Source organism: Hordeum vulgare, chromosome 5H (genome assembly GCF_904849725.1).
Source record: "Hordeum vulgare subsp. vulgare chromosome 5H, MorexV3_pseudomolecules_assembly, whole genome shotgun sequence".
Taxonomy (NCBI): Eukaryota; Viridiplantae; Streptophyta; class Magnoliopsida; order Poales; family Poaceae; genus Hordeum; species Hordeum vulgare.
Window position 1 is genome coordinate 134,323,406 of NC_058522.1, and position 14,709 is coordinate 134,338,114.

The 14,709-nt window shown below is 43.6% G+C and overlaps 1 protein-coding gene across 1 annotated transcript; it reads right to left on the reverse strand.

Annotated features, from left to right (window-relative positions):
• Window positions 1–406: 406 nt before the first annotated feature.
• LOC123395435 (poly [ADP-ribose] polymerase tankyrase-2-like) lies at window positions 407–5,330 on the reverse strand. The gene is made up of 11 exons (XM_045090436.1): window positions 5,075–5,330; window positions 4,560–4,706; window positions 4,346–4,477; window positions 4,059–4,198; window positions 3,796–3,882; window positions 3,516–3,644; window positions 2,816–2,968; window positions 2,050–2,151; window positions 997–1,167; window positions 825–904; window positions 407–720 (listed from the first exon to the last, which is right to left on the reverse strand). Exons 1-11 carry the CDS (start codon window positions 5,139–5,141, stop codon window positions 687–689), a joined length of 1,242 nt encoding a protein of 413 aa, XP_044946371.1. The 5' UTR covers window positions 5,142–5,330; the 3' UTR covers window positions 407–686.
• Between the last annotated feature and the right edge of the window lie 9,379 nt (window positions 5,331–14,709).

A 14,709-nucleotide genomic window follows, 5' to 3' on the forward strand; every position in this document is an offset into this window, starting at 1 on the left:
AATAGTTTTGTTAATTTGTCATTTATGAAGCTCAAGGACAAACTCCTAATTCAACGTGTTTTAAATTGTATTCAAATTATGAGCTTGAACTATTTGATTTGTATTAATTTATTTGATAAAAATAGTTTTGTTAATTTGTGCCGAAGTAACACCAAATTTGCGCCAAAATTGGATCAAATTTGCGTTTGAATTTAACAGCTGAGGCCCGAACTTGGGTGACAACTAGGAACAAAGTCACAGGCACTATTTCACGCCGGGGGAGGGGGGGCGGCTGGGGTCGGAGAGCCCCCGAGAGGCGCTATTTCACGCCCTTGAGATGCCGAACAGCTCGAGATGCTCTAAGGGAGTTATGCAACCATCTTAGGCTATGTTTGGTTAATCCCCGACCCAAGGTGACTGCAGGGAATTTTAACTTGCAACGGATTTTCATGCTGGCCAGGTAGAAGATCTTCATGAACTATACGTTATTGGTGCTTCTAACAACTCATTTTTCCACGACTAATACATAGTACAATATATTTGATTCCTCTTATTCCAGTTGAAGCTCCGCAGCACATTTCGGAAGTAGCTAGTGTGTCAACGGCCCTCTACGAGCAGGCATGGTAGTGGATTAGTAGCCGGTGAAAAGACAGGATGATCATAGGCACTTGCTTATATGTCAGTCAGCTCCAAAGCGGTTTCTACTCTTAGACAGAGCGAGTAGCCTTGCTTTTGGCCTCACTGCAAGTTGAGGGAACGGAAGGCGTCAAAACAACATCAGAAAATCTCAAAACTGGAACAAGATTCAAACGGGACAATGATACAAGATTTAAGGGCATCATTACCTTAACATCTTCTTGATCTCACTGCTCTCAGGGTCAAGTCTCAGCGCCTCCTGGAACGCATCAACTGCCCCTTGGTAATCCTGTAGATGGAGGAATGCCATGAGAGGAAGTGAGACACAGGTCAGAGAGACTGAATCAGATTGAAATGTTTGATTTGATACACCAACTATACCTCCATGAAACTGAGAGCTGAGCCCTCTCGGTACCATGCCTTCGACCAACCAGGGTGCAGCATTTTGCACCGTTGAGCATCTGCCAAAGCTCTGTCCCCTTCTCGCATCCGCAGCCAGCAGAGGCTCCGGTTGGCAAACAGGGTGGCATCAAGTGGGTCTATCTCCATCACCTACATTTGCAACCGGCAAGCATGTGGTCAGCTTCACATGATTCTTTCATGCAATGACAACTGGATCTAACAGGCTCTCTGGAGCACTGTTGCATTTTCATTGGTTCTAATGCAAGGAAAGCACCAAAAAGCACTCGTCAGGCTTGAGGAAAAAAGGTGTCATAAGATGAAGTGTTAACTATTAGTCAACCCTAGATGGAATGTAGTTACTCAATTCTCTGATCCTGATGCAAGACACCCATGCCTTTACAAACATTTCAACATAAACCATGAATCATCAGTCAATCTTACAAACCCTCATTAAGCAAGCAAATTGTACTGCTACATGGAAATCTGAAGTCACAAAAGTTTCAGGGCCAGTTTGGTTGGTGTCCACGGCCACATGCCTGGGCAATAGTGCTGCCTGGCATGGACACAACATTTTCTGGTTGTTTTGCTACCTGGTCAGGCAACTTTGGATGAGAGGCGTTTGGTTACCACCCTGGCTTGGATAGTTCATTACGAATCGAAAATTCAGCCCATGAGCCCATGTGCAAAGAACAGTTTCTATAATTAAAGAAATAAAGGGGCCCAGGCAGCTGCAGTGTTCGCCAGGCGCTCCAACTCTTACGCCTGGCCCAGGCTAACTATCTCCTTGGCTTCACTGCCCAGGCTAATCACTTGCATGCAAACCCAGGCCAGGCTATACCAGGCATCTTGAGGACCTGAACCAAACAACTTACAGGTGACGTCCAGGGACGTCCCAGGCCAGGCGAGACTTTCCCAGGACGCAAACCAAACTAAACCTCAATCCTGAACCTGAAGTTCTAGAACTACTGTTTCTTTTGAACTTTTGCATTGTTCCAAACAAGTTATTTTTAGTTCATGCACTTTGTCACTTACCAGTCCATAGTAGTACATTGCTGTAAAGTAGTCCTTCTTTGCAAATGCTTCCTTTCCTTGTGACTTCAAATCAGCTTTCCGTTCTTCCGCAGAAGCTCTATCCTGAACAGAGAGTTTGGTTAAACTTTAAAGGCATAGAGAATGTGACTGATGCAGGCAGCACGGTAAGTGCTACAGCTGAAAATGCACTCCTTGGTCAAATTTCCTAAAGTAATAATCATGATGTATCTTCTCTATCAACTCTGCAAACTTGGCTGGAGGAAGCACCGCTGAAGTTTGTGAGCAATTTGCTAATAAAAAGAATGCCAACACAAACTTCAACGGGAAATTCAATTAAGGTGTAACATCCTCCATTAGAGCCAGCAGAGTAACCTAAAACTGTGGGTTACTGTGGGTTCAATGGCTTACAATTGTCGGTACAGATGTAGTGACTTTAATCTTTCTACAATTATTCATTTATCAAAAGCATACAAGCTTGGAGAGAGAACATGGCAGCTACAATATAAGCAATATTACCGTGTGTCAATTACCATATTCTATAGGATATGTTGTCAAAGCGGAAATAAATCAAGAGCAAAGAACACACGTAGATAAGGGGGTCACAGAAATAAACCATGGATGCAATCATGTATATACAGGTCATAAGTATTTGCACTGTGGAGAATCTTTTCAAGGAGAACTCATCTATAAGAGCATCATGAGTCACTCCAATCTAAATAGGAAATTACAATTTATCCTACAATCAAGTAACAAATCACATACATACCTGCACCCTGGTATGTGGAGATTTCATAGTTGTAATTATCCCATCAACACTCCAATCTGGCACAGATGGAATTGGGTTTGTCCTAGGAAACAGAAGCTCAACAAGTTCGCGTTGACCACGGACAGCTGCTCTCTTTATAGGAATATCCCCGTGCTATGTTGGAAAAAAAATCAAAAGATGTAATACGATACAGCATAGAAAATGGAAGATTTAACATTATGAAAAAGGAATTTGGTAGATGATTAAAATCATGAATTGCAAGGCAAGGCAGGCACAATTCACCCTAGTTCTCTGTGCTATGTTATGCCGGCAAAATATCATAAAAACTAGTTATTCATCAATTCATCCTGATGGCCGTATTAGACTATTAGAATTTTGAAGCTAACAAAATTTGAAGATGTAGCAACATCACTCTGAACTTCTGAAGTTTCATCGAGTGTTGTGATTCTGTTAGGCTCAGAGTAATCGTGGCACTCGCTAAAATCGTCAGACCGGTAGGTTCAGATCATACACACTGGTGGCACAATACTTGACACATGGTCAGTCTATAGTGAGTATACAACACAACTTTTTGATCGGGATACCTTAGTAATAGCATAATAGATTCCCATGCAGCCATAGGTCTGCAAGGGAGGCAAGACTGCGAGCATGAAAGCATTAAAATAGCTAAACAGAAGCACCAAAGCCGCAGCTATTTTACCTGGTTAGGAATGTTAGGGTCAGCTCCAGCCTCCAGCAAGAACTTGACGAATTCAGTTGAGCCATCATCAACTGCCCCCGTTAAAGGAGTTGGTCCAGAGGTACTATTACCATTCACATCAGCACCAGCCTATTGAATTGAAAATACAAAATGCGAAGGTAGCTTTAGAGATAGGATTTGCACATTTAACCTGCATTCTGCTCCAAACAATTGTTTAGAGGTCGACATAATTGACTAGTCAAACATAAATACGTTAAATTGAGCAGACAAGTTACCGGACCTCAATCAGTAGCTTCATGCATTCCAAGGAGTTCCCACAGCATGCCATCATTAGTGGTGAGAAGATATGATTGACTACTCTGTTGGGCTGTAAGGCAAATGAATCGCGAATGAATAATTAAAATTATGCCCAGCAAGTATTCTGATGCATCTCCAGAGCGAACCATTTCATCATCTTCAAGCTAAAGGTAACTAATTTTCGCATTTTATTTTTTATTTAGAACTGTGCATGCAATGCGATTAGGTGTGAAATCAACAGCTTACATCAGCGCCATGCTCCAGCAGAATTTTCATGGCCTGATGCTGACCCTTTGCAGCAGTCATGTGCAATGGTGTCCCTCGGTAATTGATAACATCCACGTCAACTCCTTTGGACAGCAACAGTCTTACAATCTCACAATGACCTAGAGGCACAACAAATATATAATGAAGGCCAAGTTAAGCAGAGAAGGAGCTTCTACATAGTATAAAGAACATTTGTAAGCTAGTACTATCCTGTAAGCCTTCCATCTATTTCAGAGACTAAGTGAAATGAAGAATGAGGAACGCACCATGCTCTGCTGCATTGTGCAGCGGCGTTAAGCCCCTCTCACTAGGTTTTGCCGGATCGCTGCCATGATCTAGAAGATACCTGGCAACCTGAACATTTCCCTTCAGTGCAGCGTAAAACATCGGTGTTGCACCTACAAGGAGAATGCAGCATTTCAGCAGCAAGTACTGATATAATCAAGGTCGAGCCTCCTGTTATTGGTGCACAGATTTTACCTACGCTTGACACGGAGTTGATATCGACCCCCACTTCCTCCACCAGGAACTTACAAATCTCCAGGGACCCCTTATTTGCAGCGAAATGGAGTGCGTTTAGCCCTTTGGGGTCCTTTGTTTGCCTCAAATCCATCTTCTTGGACATTTCTAGCATAGAGAAATTGCAGATGCAACAAAAATCAAATAACACAATCATGAAAATTCTGAGGAGCGTGGTGGATTGAGGAGATATTTGCACCGTCTGAGGCTCCAGATCGACCTAGATACGGAAGTTATCTATACATGCAGATGCAGTCTAAAAAAAAAAGGTGGTTACTGCCTAACTTGAAGAACAAAGCCGAAGGAACTAACGCCCGTTTTTTTCAGAAACTAACCGGAGAGAACATCAGATTCGACCACGCTACATAAGCATTACTAGACGAGAGTGTCCGGGACAATGGAGACGCCGGTATCAAAAAGCATTTCATCCGACACTAGATAGAAGAGGAGACAGCGGCAAAGACGACGGCACTTACTCTTGAGGAGGCGGAGATTGCCGTCGAGGGCGGCCAGGAGGGCGATTGCGGCGGGGTTGGGGGCCATGGCGGCGGCAGAGGCAGTGCCCTCTCGCTGGGGCCCTAGGGTTGCTGAAGGTTCCAAAGATCTGGCTGGGCTGGGCGGGGCGAGTGGAGTGAGGATTTGGGTAGGGGGAGGGGAAAGCAGGCGGTGGTATGTGGCGCCAGACGGGGCTCGTGGAGTGCACGGGAAACGAGTGGGCCTCACGTGTCCATGCTAGTAATGTTAACGCGTGTCACGCTAGTTTTGCTTCCGTGTCACGTGAGGTTGCTCTAGTTTCTTTATCTTTTCGGTGGGTACCTGATGCTCGAGACTCGAATGCGATGTCGGGTGGCCGGTGGATCCGCTGCGAGGACGATAGGTGGAAACACTACTTTCCTCTGTTCATCAATCTAAATCTTTTTTTTAACCGGCGCCTTTTGCACAAGCAAACGTGTTTAGACCAACTTCAGCGCGCGACCCCATCCAAACATTCGTTTTGTCCGAATTCTGTCCGTTTGGAACGGGTAATGGGGTCGTGCTTGGGTCATTTCTGGGATACGGTGACCGTGCGCCCAACACGCGGACGCATCCTTGGCCGTATCCTCTCCGCCTCATTTTCAAACACAAGCATTCGAATAGCCACGGCCCATAGTTCACGCAAGCGGCCTTAGATCACGCGGCAACACGGCCAGCCTACACGTCCTCGCCGGCAACACAGCCAGCGGCCGGCAACACGGTCGGCTTGCTTTCTTTGCATCTCCACGGACGGGCGGCCGCCGCTGCACGACCCGGCGTGACGTTGAGGTCGATGACGGCCGAGGGGGCGCGGCATGAACGGCGCGATCACGCTGACTTCTGGCGACCCCGATAAACGGGTATGGGCTTGGCACGTGGGCGGAGGGAAACCGGGCGACAATGGTGTGGTCGACGACGTCGTGGAGCGGCACTGCGAAGGCCGGACAACCGACGAGCATGTGCTCGCCGGCCCGACGGGCGCAACCGAGAAGCTCATCGAACGGCACAACCTCATCATGAGGAGGGCGTGCGCCTTGCTGACGATGGCCTCCTTCTCTTAAGCATCGGCCTTCTGTCGTGCGGCCTCCAACGCAGCATGCTCGATGGCGTACGCGGACGCGGCGTCCTTCCGCTTCGCCTCCGCCCGCCGGTTCCGCCTCTTGGCCGATTCCACGTCCAGCTTTGCGATCTCCTCCGACGTGAGTTCCGACCGCGTCTCCTTCATACCCTTGGGCGCCTTCTTCTTCTTCGCCTTGGTGGCCGGGACGACAGTCGGGTCATCGGAATTCGGCGGGGGATTGGCCAAGGCGGGCGGAGGGGAGGGCGGGGCGTGGGAGGGTTTTGGGGGGAAATGAATTGGAATGGGGCATGGGGCGGGAAGGTCGTGCTGCTTTGTGCCACCAACGGGCGGGCCACGGGAGGACAAGCGCGCGCGTCCCGCCCGTCTGTGCGGCATCCGCGCGCTGTCCCTTTCACCTCAAAATCGGACCAAGTTTGGTCCGGAAATGGGTCAAAAGCGGACAGAAAACGGACAAACGTCCGTTTGCACCCGCGCGCTGGGCCACGTGGTGTGTCCCTTTTGCCCAAAATGGACGCGAGCAGACAAGATAGGGTCGCCCGCTGAAGTTGGCCTTAATTCAACCGACTGATTCTCTCCTTCCGTAAACCGCGTCCACTAGTCAACACGTGTCCCTATTCCCCTCTAGCCTCTTCTTATCTCTTCGTACGCGCTTCTTCGTTCGTAGGTTCTCATGTTCATCTTTCCCCTCCTATCTCTTTCTTTTGTTCGTCGCACTGAGACACGAGATGGCTTTTGTGAAGACTGCAACCACTCACCCATCGCTGTAGCGAACCGAGAGGAACAACGACGACCACCTCCCGGTGCATCCCCGCGTCAACATCTATTTTTGCTCCAAACGACGGGGCGACGCGATGCATCCTTGCCACGATTGCACTGCAGCTCATCGTCGGGGTTGCAATGCGACACAAAGCAAGATGTTGGAGACGGCGTCGCTCATACTGCTACAACACAGCACGCAAGGGGAGGCCAGCACCGTCCATCGTCGGTGCTGCAATGCAACACAAGGGGGGCGTCAGAGATGGCCGCCGCTCGCTAGAATGCAACACGCAAGGGGGTGCCGATGCCGCTCGCCGTCGATGCTGCAATGTAGCACAAGGGGGACGTAGCACATGTCCTCCGCTCGGTGCAATGCATCATGGTAGAGGATGCATATGTCGATTGTCGTCTGTGCTCCAACGCAGCACAAGGGAGACGCTGGAGGCGAGAGCCGCTCGGCATACTGCTGCAATGCAACACGCAAGGGGAGACAGGCGCCTCTCATCGTCGGTGTTGTGACGCGACGAGAAAAGGGACGTCGGAGACGGGGCCGCTCGTTGTACTCCTGCAATCCAGCACACAAGGGGAGACAAGGCCGACGTCTATTGCAAGGACGGTAGAAACTACTGAAGCGTGTTGCGTCGAACGACACTGCAAGTCAGTAGTGAGCCACGCGATGCAAACACCGTTGGCAAACAGGGTCGACGATGCTAGGTGTCGGCGCGAGACGCGAAGAGTAGTGAACCAACGACGGGTCAAGTTTGACTAATCAAACGGCTCGAAGGGGTGAATCCTACGGCTAAGAAGGCGGATGATTTTCTCAACTTTTCGACCAACTGATGCATAGCACTCGCCTTTCTAGAACGTAGGGAATAATTGTGTTTGTTTAAAATAAAAAAGTAAAGAACGAGAATGAATAATGAATTAGAGACCCATTAATCTATACTAATAACAAAGATGGTCTATTTATATGAGGGAGAAAGAACACATATTACTTGGGAATGAAGTAAGCGCATAGTTATCTAAGAGTGAAGGAATTACATAGTTGTCTTAACAATTAAGGAAGTACATGATTTATTGAGAACCAAACAATCTATCTAACAATTAACTTAATCCTAATTAGCTTGATTAATGAGCATCTAATATATTCCTGACACTCCTTGTACAACGCCTTTTCTTGGGTATATTTATCATTTTAACACATCCTTTAACTAATAAAAGTCTTCCTCCAAAACCGTGTGAGAAAATATGAGAAGAATAGTGCGGATATGTTACTAAAACTGCTTTAAACCAGTTAGAAAGTAATAAACAAAAATGATGTGGCATATAATGATTATTATCTCTTGATAGTTCGTATGATAAAGACTTTTGAAGAAGGGGGAATTCGTTGATGAGTTTAGTCGGTAGTGTCATATAATTTCCTACCATTTCAAGTCATAGAGTGACTTATGAAATTTTACACAGAACATGTTGTGGTTTGCTTTTGGATTCAGAATTATAACCCCTTCAGGGACTTCAATATATATTTCTGACATGAGTGACTCATATGAGTATTGATAGCCTCCAGGTGCAGAGGGTTTACTTGTAGCCTTTTCGAAGTAAGAGTATCAATCCTACGGGGAGAGACAAGAATTAGTATTTTGCCTCTTGTATAGATTTATGTATTTTATGCCTGCAGATAATTATAGACTTAAAGCATAGTGAGGGCGAATAGAAGTTATTGTTGAGTATTGGAACAAACTTTGAAGTAAATAATATAGAAGTAAATGAAGAGCGACGAGTGAATGATTAATGAAACAGCAAAGGCGTTCTCACGGAGTGTGGAATCCCTATTGGTATATTTCTTGAGCATCTATGCTTGGGCATAGTGTGATATGGATACTTGAGCCATTCTTGATGATTATGCTTGGCAGAGCCGGGTACAGAACACGTTCTACTTTGGGTAGACTCCATGCCACGCACACCATCATCATAGTCGTACTTCCCCTATCAATTGCAAAGGTTAGGAGCAGCATGCTTTTAGTGTCACATCAAATTACCCGGACATCCTATCCCTTTACAACTATAGTGATATATTTCGTGGACATAAGGCACAAATGCTGAGTGAGGTCCCTTCACAACATTCACGAAGTTATTAAACTAAGCATTCAACAGAAAATCTCATATCCAAAACAATATTTCAGATCCTACACATGCCAAGGTTCATCCATACCCCCGTGAAATAGGGGTCTACTCACACATGGAGAAAACAAACATCATGACCAGAGAGATGGCATACATGAATGGATGATTCAAATAACACACAATATGATCCACTAGGGTTCCTGATGTTACAATGATAAGGATGTGGATGCTAATGACAATGTCGGTGGTGATGATGTGAAGCCCCCATGTCTGCGGTGAGGAAGATGGCCCTCTTCTCCTCGAATCCCTCCTCTCGATGAGCTCCGGAGGCTAGGGTTCTACCTTCTAGATGATTTATGGTGCCTTCGCGCGTCTGATTCACGATCCGATTTCACGAGGCTGAAGTAGTTGATCTGGCAGTGGCAGCGGGACTCCATACAACCGACCATATGAGCGGGTGCGGTTGTATGGAACACCGTCTTTTGTTTTGGAACCGCAGTGACGATTTCTACTTCAGCCTTGTTGCTTTGATTCTTTTATGATAAGTGATTATCACTTTAAATACGTCATTTCGCTACCATTTTTGGGATCTTCTCCATATTATGCTAATTGGTCCAAAAAGTGTTACCTAAGAGATTAACAACAAAAAGAGGTTTGTGAGCGCGGTAAAATTCCACAAAGCCTATCATGTAGGCATAAAGTACTTGGTAAAATTATTACATAATTGGACTCATCCGCACCCCCAATATTAAGTCTTTCTCGTCCCTGAGCAAGTACCATAGCTTGTAAAGAACAAGGTCAACTTGATATTTGTGAGATACGAATATGAAAGAAGTATCGAGTCCATTATTGTGTATAGGAGTGAGTGGGGATAAAAGGGTTATGACAAATTATAGCTCATCTTCACTATGATAATGATCATGCAGGCATCCACACATTGTCACTCAATTTTATTGTGGACAGGTAACAACTTCATATCCTAGTTCATCATTATTCCAACCAAGCAAACAAATGAAGATTCTTTCTCCTCTTTTATTTGAGAGATTCAATATTAATTAATCATTTTTGGATCTCCTGTCAATGAAACTTGCCCAAGAGCATCATTTCACTCATGTGATATGCTAGTTAAACATGGATCTTGTGAGAACTCTATAACGCCCAAGATGCGGTATTATCCTCATCTAGTCTCGAGGGCCTTGATAAGGATAGAAGCACATATTGTCATTTTACAAGTTGGTATCAGAGCTGACCCTCGCGGTTACGCTGATGTTTGCGGGTCAGGTGCGCGGTCATGTTGTTCATGATGTTTGTGACCTGTCGTGGCACATGACATGGAACATGCACCATACTAGACGCACACACGTATGTGCCAAGAAGGATTGTTCATGTCCCCGACGAGGATGTCGGTTCCTCTGAGTGGGGGTGTATGTCATAGCCTCACTTATTAGGGATGATAGACTACTCATATTAATAAGGAATTTATTCTTTTCCGGGAGCCATTCAAAAATAACTTCCAAGTTAAGCGTGTTCAGCTTGGAGTAATTTCATGATGGGTGATCGATCGGGAAGTTGTTTCCGGGTGCACACGAGTGAGAACAAAGTGCGTAGGAAAGACTAGTGTTGATTCGTGGGGCTAGTCTAGATCCCGCCAGGAGTAATGACCACCAGTGGATGTGGTCGCGGCGTTACTAACTCATTTTACAAAACCACATTTAAACTTAAGAGGGTTCATTTATTTTTATGCTTGCCCTTTTGTAAGTTGAACCTTCATTGAACTAACATATATAGTTATTTCTTCTCCTTTCAAAAACTTCATAAATGCAATGTGGAATACTTATAATCACCATGCATGTAAGTATGTGCTACTACTTAGATCACAACTATCATCATGTACGTTCCCAAATAAGCAATAATGATCCCACACTTCAAAACATCTAAATACTCACTAGCAAGGACCATCCCTTATTCAAAAAAGAAACTATTAGTTCAATGTGAACTAAAGTAAAACTTATAACCTAACTTTCACTTGCGGGGAAGAAATGTAGAAAGGTAAATATAGAAAGTGCATGTGAATCTCCCTCAAGCTTACAACCAAGCCGGGGAGATCCATGCACTTAGCGTTTCATGCTCACTCTTGGGTACCCTTGCAGGCGAAGAATTTGTTTCTGAACCGTCCCTTCATCTCCTCAATCACAGTATGCTTATCCTCTACAACACGGGTTAAAAGTTCAAGTTGTGCAATGTTTTGATTAAGAGTCTCAATCATGAGTCCGATCTTATGAAAGAGACCATCGACCCTTGCTTCGAGGTTCTTGCTCATAAACCAATATGAGTCAATACACTCTCCCATCACGTTCACGCAAGCCTTCAAAACCTTCTCCAATTCCTTGATATTTTCCTTCATATCATCTAGGGTCGGTGGCTCATTTCCTCACTCGTTCTGAGGGGGGCAGAGAATATAACAAGATAGATTATCGAATATTGAATTGGTAGGGATTAAGAGGATACTCATCTGGAGTGGTGTCATCATCGCCTTCTTTCTCTCGTTCCTCCTCCTTGATCTCCATCGCCTCGACTTTATCGTCGAGTTTTTCTTCTATGGACGTGGTTCTTCCTTGAGGATTAGACTACTCAAGCCCTCCCATCCTGAGGGAACCACATCATCCAAGCTGAAGTAGGGATGATGTGGGCACAAGTGGATGAGAACTTGTTGTTCATGGCTAAACTTGTGTCTTTCATCTGCAATAAGGAGCTCTTGGGGGAGATGGCATGCAAAGAAGATGTGGGATTAGATGGGTTGAAGGCTCAAGGGTGTGACCTTTCACCCTTTGTAAAGGTTAGGCCTCGACATGATCATGAGCTTAGTAATAAGTGTTAGTTATAAAGAGATCAAAACAAAATCAGGAAAGAATCACGGAAACAACCCAAATTACGGCCTTCCATACGAGCGGGGGGCGCTCGTATGGCTGGTCGTATGACTTGTTATCGAGCCTTTTTTTTCTCAAACCTGTTATGGTGATTGATACGTCTCCAAGGTATCAATAATTTATGAAGTATCCATGCCATATCTACCCATGTTTACAATATTTTTATATAGTTTTGATGCACTTTATATGATTTAATTGGAACTACACTCGCATGGTGTTGTTTTTAGTAGAATTACTATGGTGGCGTTTGTATGTAGAAAATAAAAGATCTCGGAATTGCCCAAAACATTTTGACATCTTTTTCTAGAAGGAAAGGGACCCAGGAAGCTTTGATGGAGTACCAGAAGACCCATAGGGCCCACAAGGCATTTGGGCGCGTCTAGGGGGTGGCCACACCCAGATACCTTGTCGTCCCCCTCTGACACCTGTTGGCTTGATTCCAACGCTGAACAGTCCTATATATTCATGAACCCCTAAAAGTTAACCTAGAACTCCCGTTTCGTCAATGCAAGCCTCTCTTCGTCGAACTAGTGCACCTATATAATTTACCATTGTATTGGGTGTGTTGGGGACACAAGAGATTTCTTGTATTTTATTGCAAGGTTGTTTGAGAGAGACCATCTTCATCCTCAACCTCCCAGGGATTGATAAACCTTAGGTCATCCACTTGAGGGAAATTTGATGATGTCCTACAAAAGTTTGCACTTGGAGTCCAACAACGTCCACAACAACGTCTACAAAAGACATCAAGCTCCTTTTTGACGAGGTGAGTGCTTGAAGGGTATATATTTACATCTTGCAATTGAATCTTTTAGTTTCTTGTTTATCACTAGTTTGGTTTCAGAAAAGAAATCTGAAAAAATGGAAATGAAGTTGCACCAAATGCTTTACCTTTACGATGTCTTTCTTGAAAATGATGGATCAGAAAATTGTGCCAAAGTGTTAGAAGAAAATTTCAATAAATTTTTTGGCATTAAATCCTTGAATGATAAGCATGATTGCAATGTTGTTTGTATGAATTCTATGAATATCCATGATACTAATGATATGCAAAGCCACAAGTTGTGGGATGCTATTTTTGATGAAGATGGTATTTTTAGTCCCTTTAGTTTTGATGAGCAAATTTATTATGATGACAGCATGCCTCCTATTTATGATCATTATATTGATGAAAGTGGGTTTAGAAGAGTGTCAACTCTAGGTAGTAATGATCCCACTATTTTGGAGGGAGTTGAATCTTATTGTAATATTGATAAAAGTGGATTTGGAGAGGTCATAACTTTATTTAGTGATGAATCCACTACTTTGGAAGATGCTTCAATTGACTATGGTAACAAAGTAGCTATTTATGATGATTATTGTGATGACATGTATGCTATAAAGAATAATTATAGCCATGAAAAATGATAGCCATGAAACTTGTCATCATGATTTTAGTTTTCAATTGGATTATGTCAATCAAGTATCATATGATAGTTATTTGGTTGAGTTTGCTCCCACTACTAACGAGAAGAAATTTTCTTATGTGGATAGTAATGAAAATTCTATGCTTGTGGATCATGAAAAGAATGCTTTATGTGATAGTTATATTGTTGAATTCCTTCATGATGCTATTGAAAATTATTATGAGTGAGGAACTTATGCTTGTAGGTATATGAGTAATATCAAGTTTCATCCTTGTGTGTTCAAACTTTTGAAGTTATGTTGGATTTGCCTTCCTATGCTAATTGATTCTTGGTACAATATATTGTTTGATTGCAAAATCCCTATGCATAGGAAGTGTTTTAGACTTAAATGCGCTTACCATCTGACTCATGATGCTCTCTTGCATGTTTCATTTACTATTCTTATGTGAGCATCATTGAAATCATCATGCCTATCTAAAAGGAATTAAATAAAAGTGCTTGTTGGGAAATAACCAAATAATTATACCTACTATTTTTGTGTGTTCACATGATTAAGCTACTGTAGTAATCATGTTTTGTGTATTTTATTTCAATAATGAGCCAAGTAAAGCCTTTGGGATAGTGTGAATACTTGTTAGTTTGATTTTGTGCAAAAAACAACTTTTGTGTCGAGTATAAAAATTCTCAGATTTTAGTGGAGCATAAAAATATTATGAAATTTTTACACACTTCTTCCCAGTAGATTTCCTACGTTTTCCTGATTGTTCAGAATTTTCAATTTTTCATAGATATGGAAATAGGGTTTTAGTTCAGATCTTTACACACGGTTTTCTTTTTGATAGATTCTATTTTGCATGCATAGTTTGCTTGTTTTAGTGTTTCCATAGCTTATATTCAGCGATATATATTATGGGAATGATACAATACAATAGGTATTATGTGAGCACAATTATAATCTTGCCTTCATAGTACCTAAGTGAATTAGTCTATCTTTATTACACTAACCCATATCATGAGTTCCATTAAGTTTTGTGTGATTGAAGTTTTCCAGCCTTGGGTGAGATACCGATATGAGTAGAATAAGGAGAGGCAATGCCCTAAGATTGGAGATTCCCAAGGCACCCCCAAGGTAAAATCCAAGGAATACTCAAGCATCTAAGCTTGGGGATGCCCAGAAGGCATCCCCTCTTTCGTCTTCAATACCATCGGTATATCTTACTTGGAACGATATTTTTATTTGTCACATAATATGTATTTTGCTTGGATAGTCATTTGATTCGGTTTTTTACTTACTTGCGGCTATT

What these genes read in the sequence shown, in the direction of transcription:
- LOC123395435 (XM_045090436.1), bottom strand. Translation starts at nt 5,141, where the DNA reads ATGGCCCCCAACCCCGCCGCAATCGCCCTCCTGGCCGCCCTCGACGGC. An exon ending in ACCCTAACATTCCTAACCAG is followed by an intron (nt 2,969 to 3,515) that starts GTAAAATAGCTG and finishes TTTCCAACATAG; the next exon opens with CACGGGGATATTCCTATAAA. An exon ending in CAGCTCTCAGTTTCATGGAG is followed by an intron (nt 905 to 996) that starts GTATAGTTGGTG and finishes CTCCATCTACAG; the next exon opens with GATTACCAAGGGGCAGTTGA.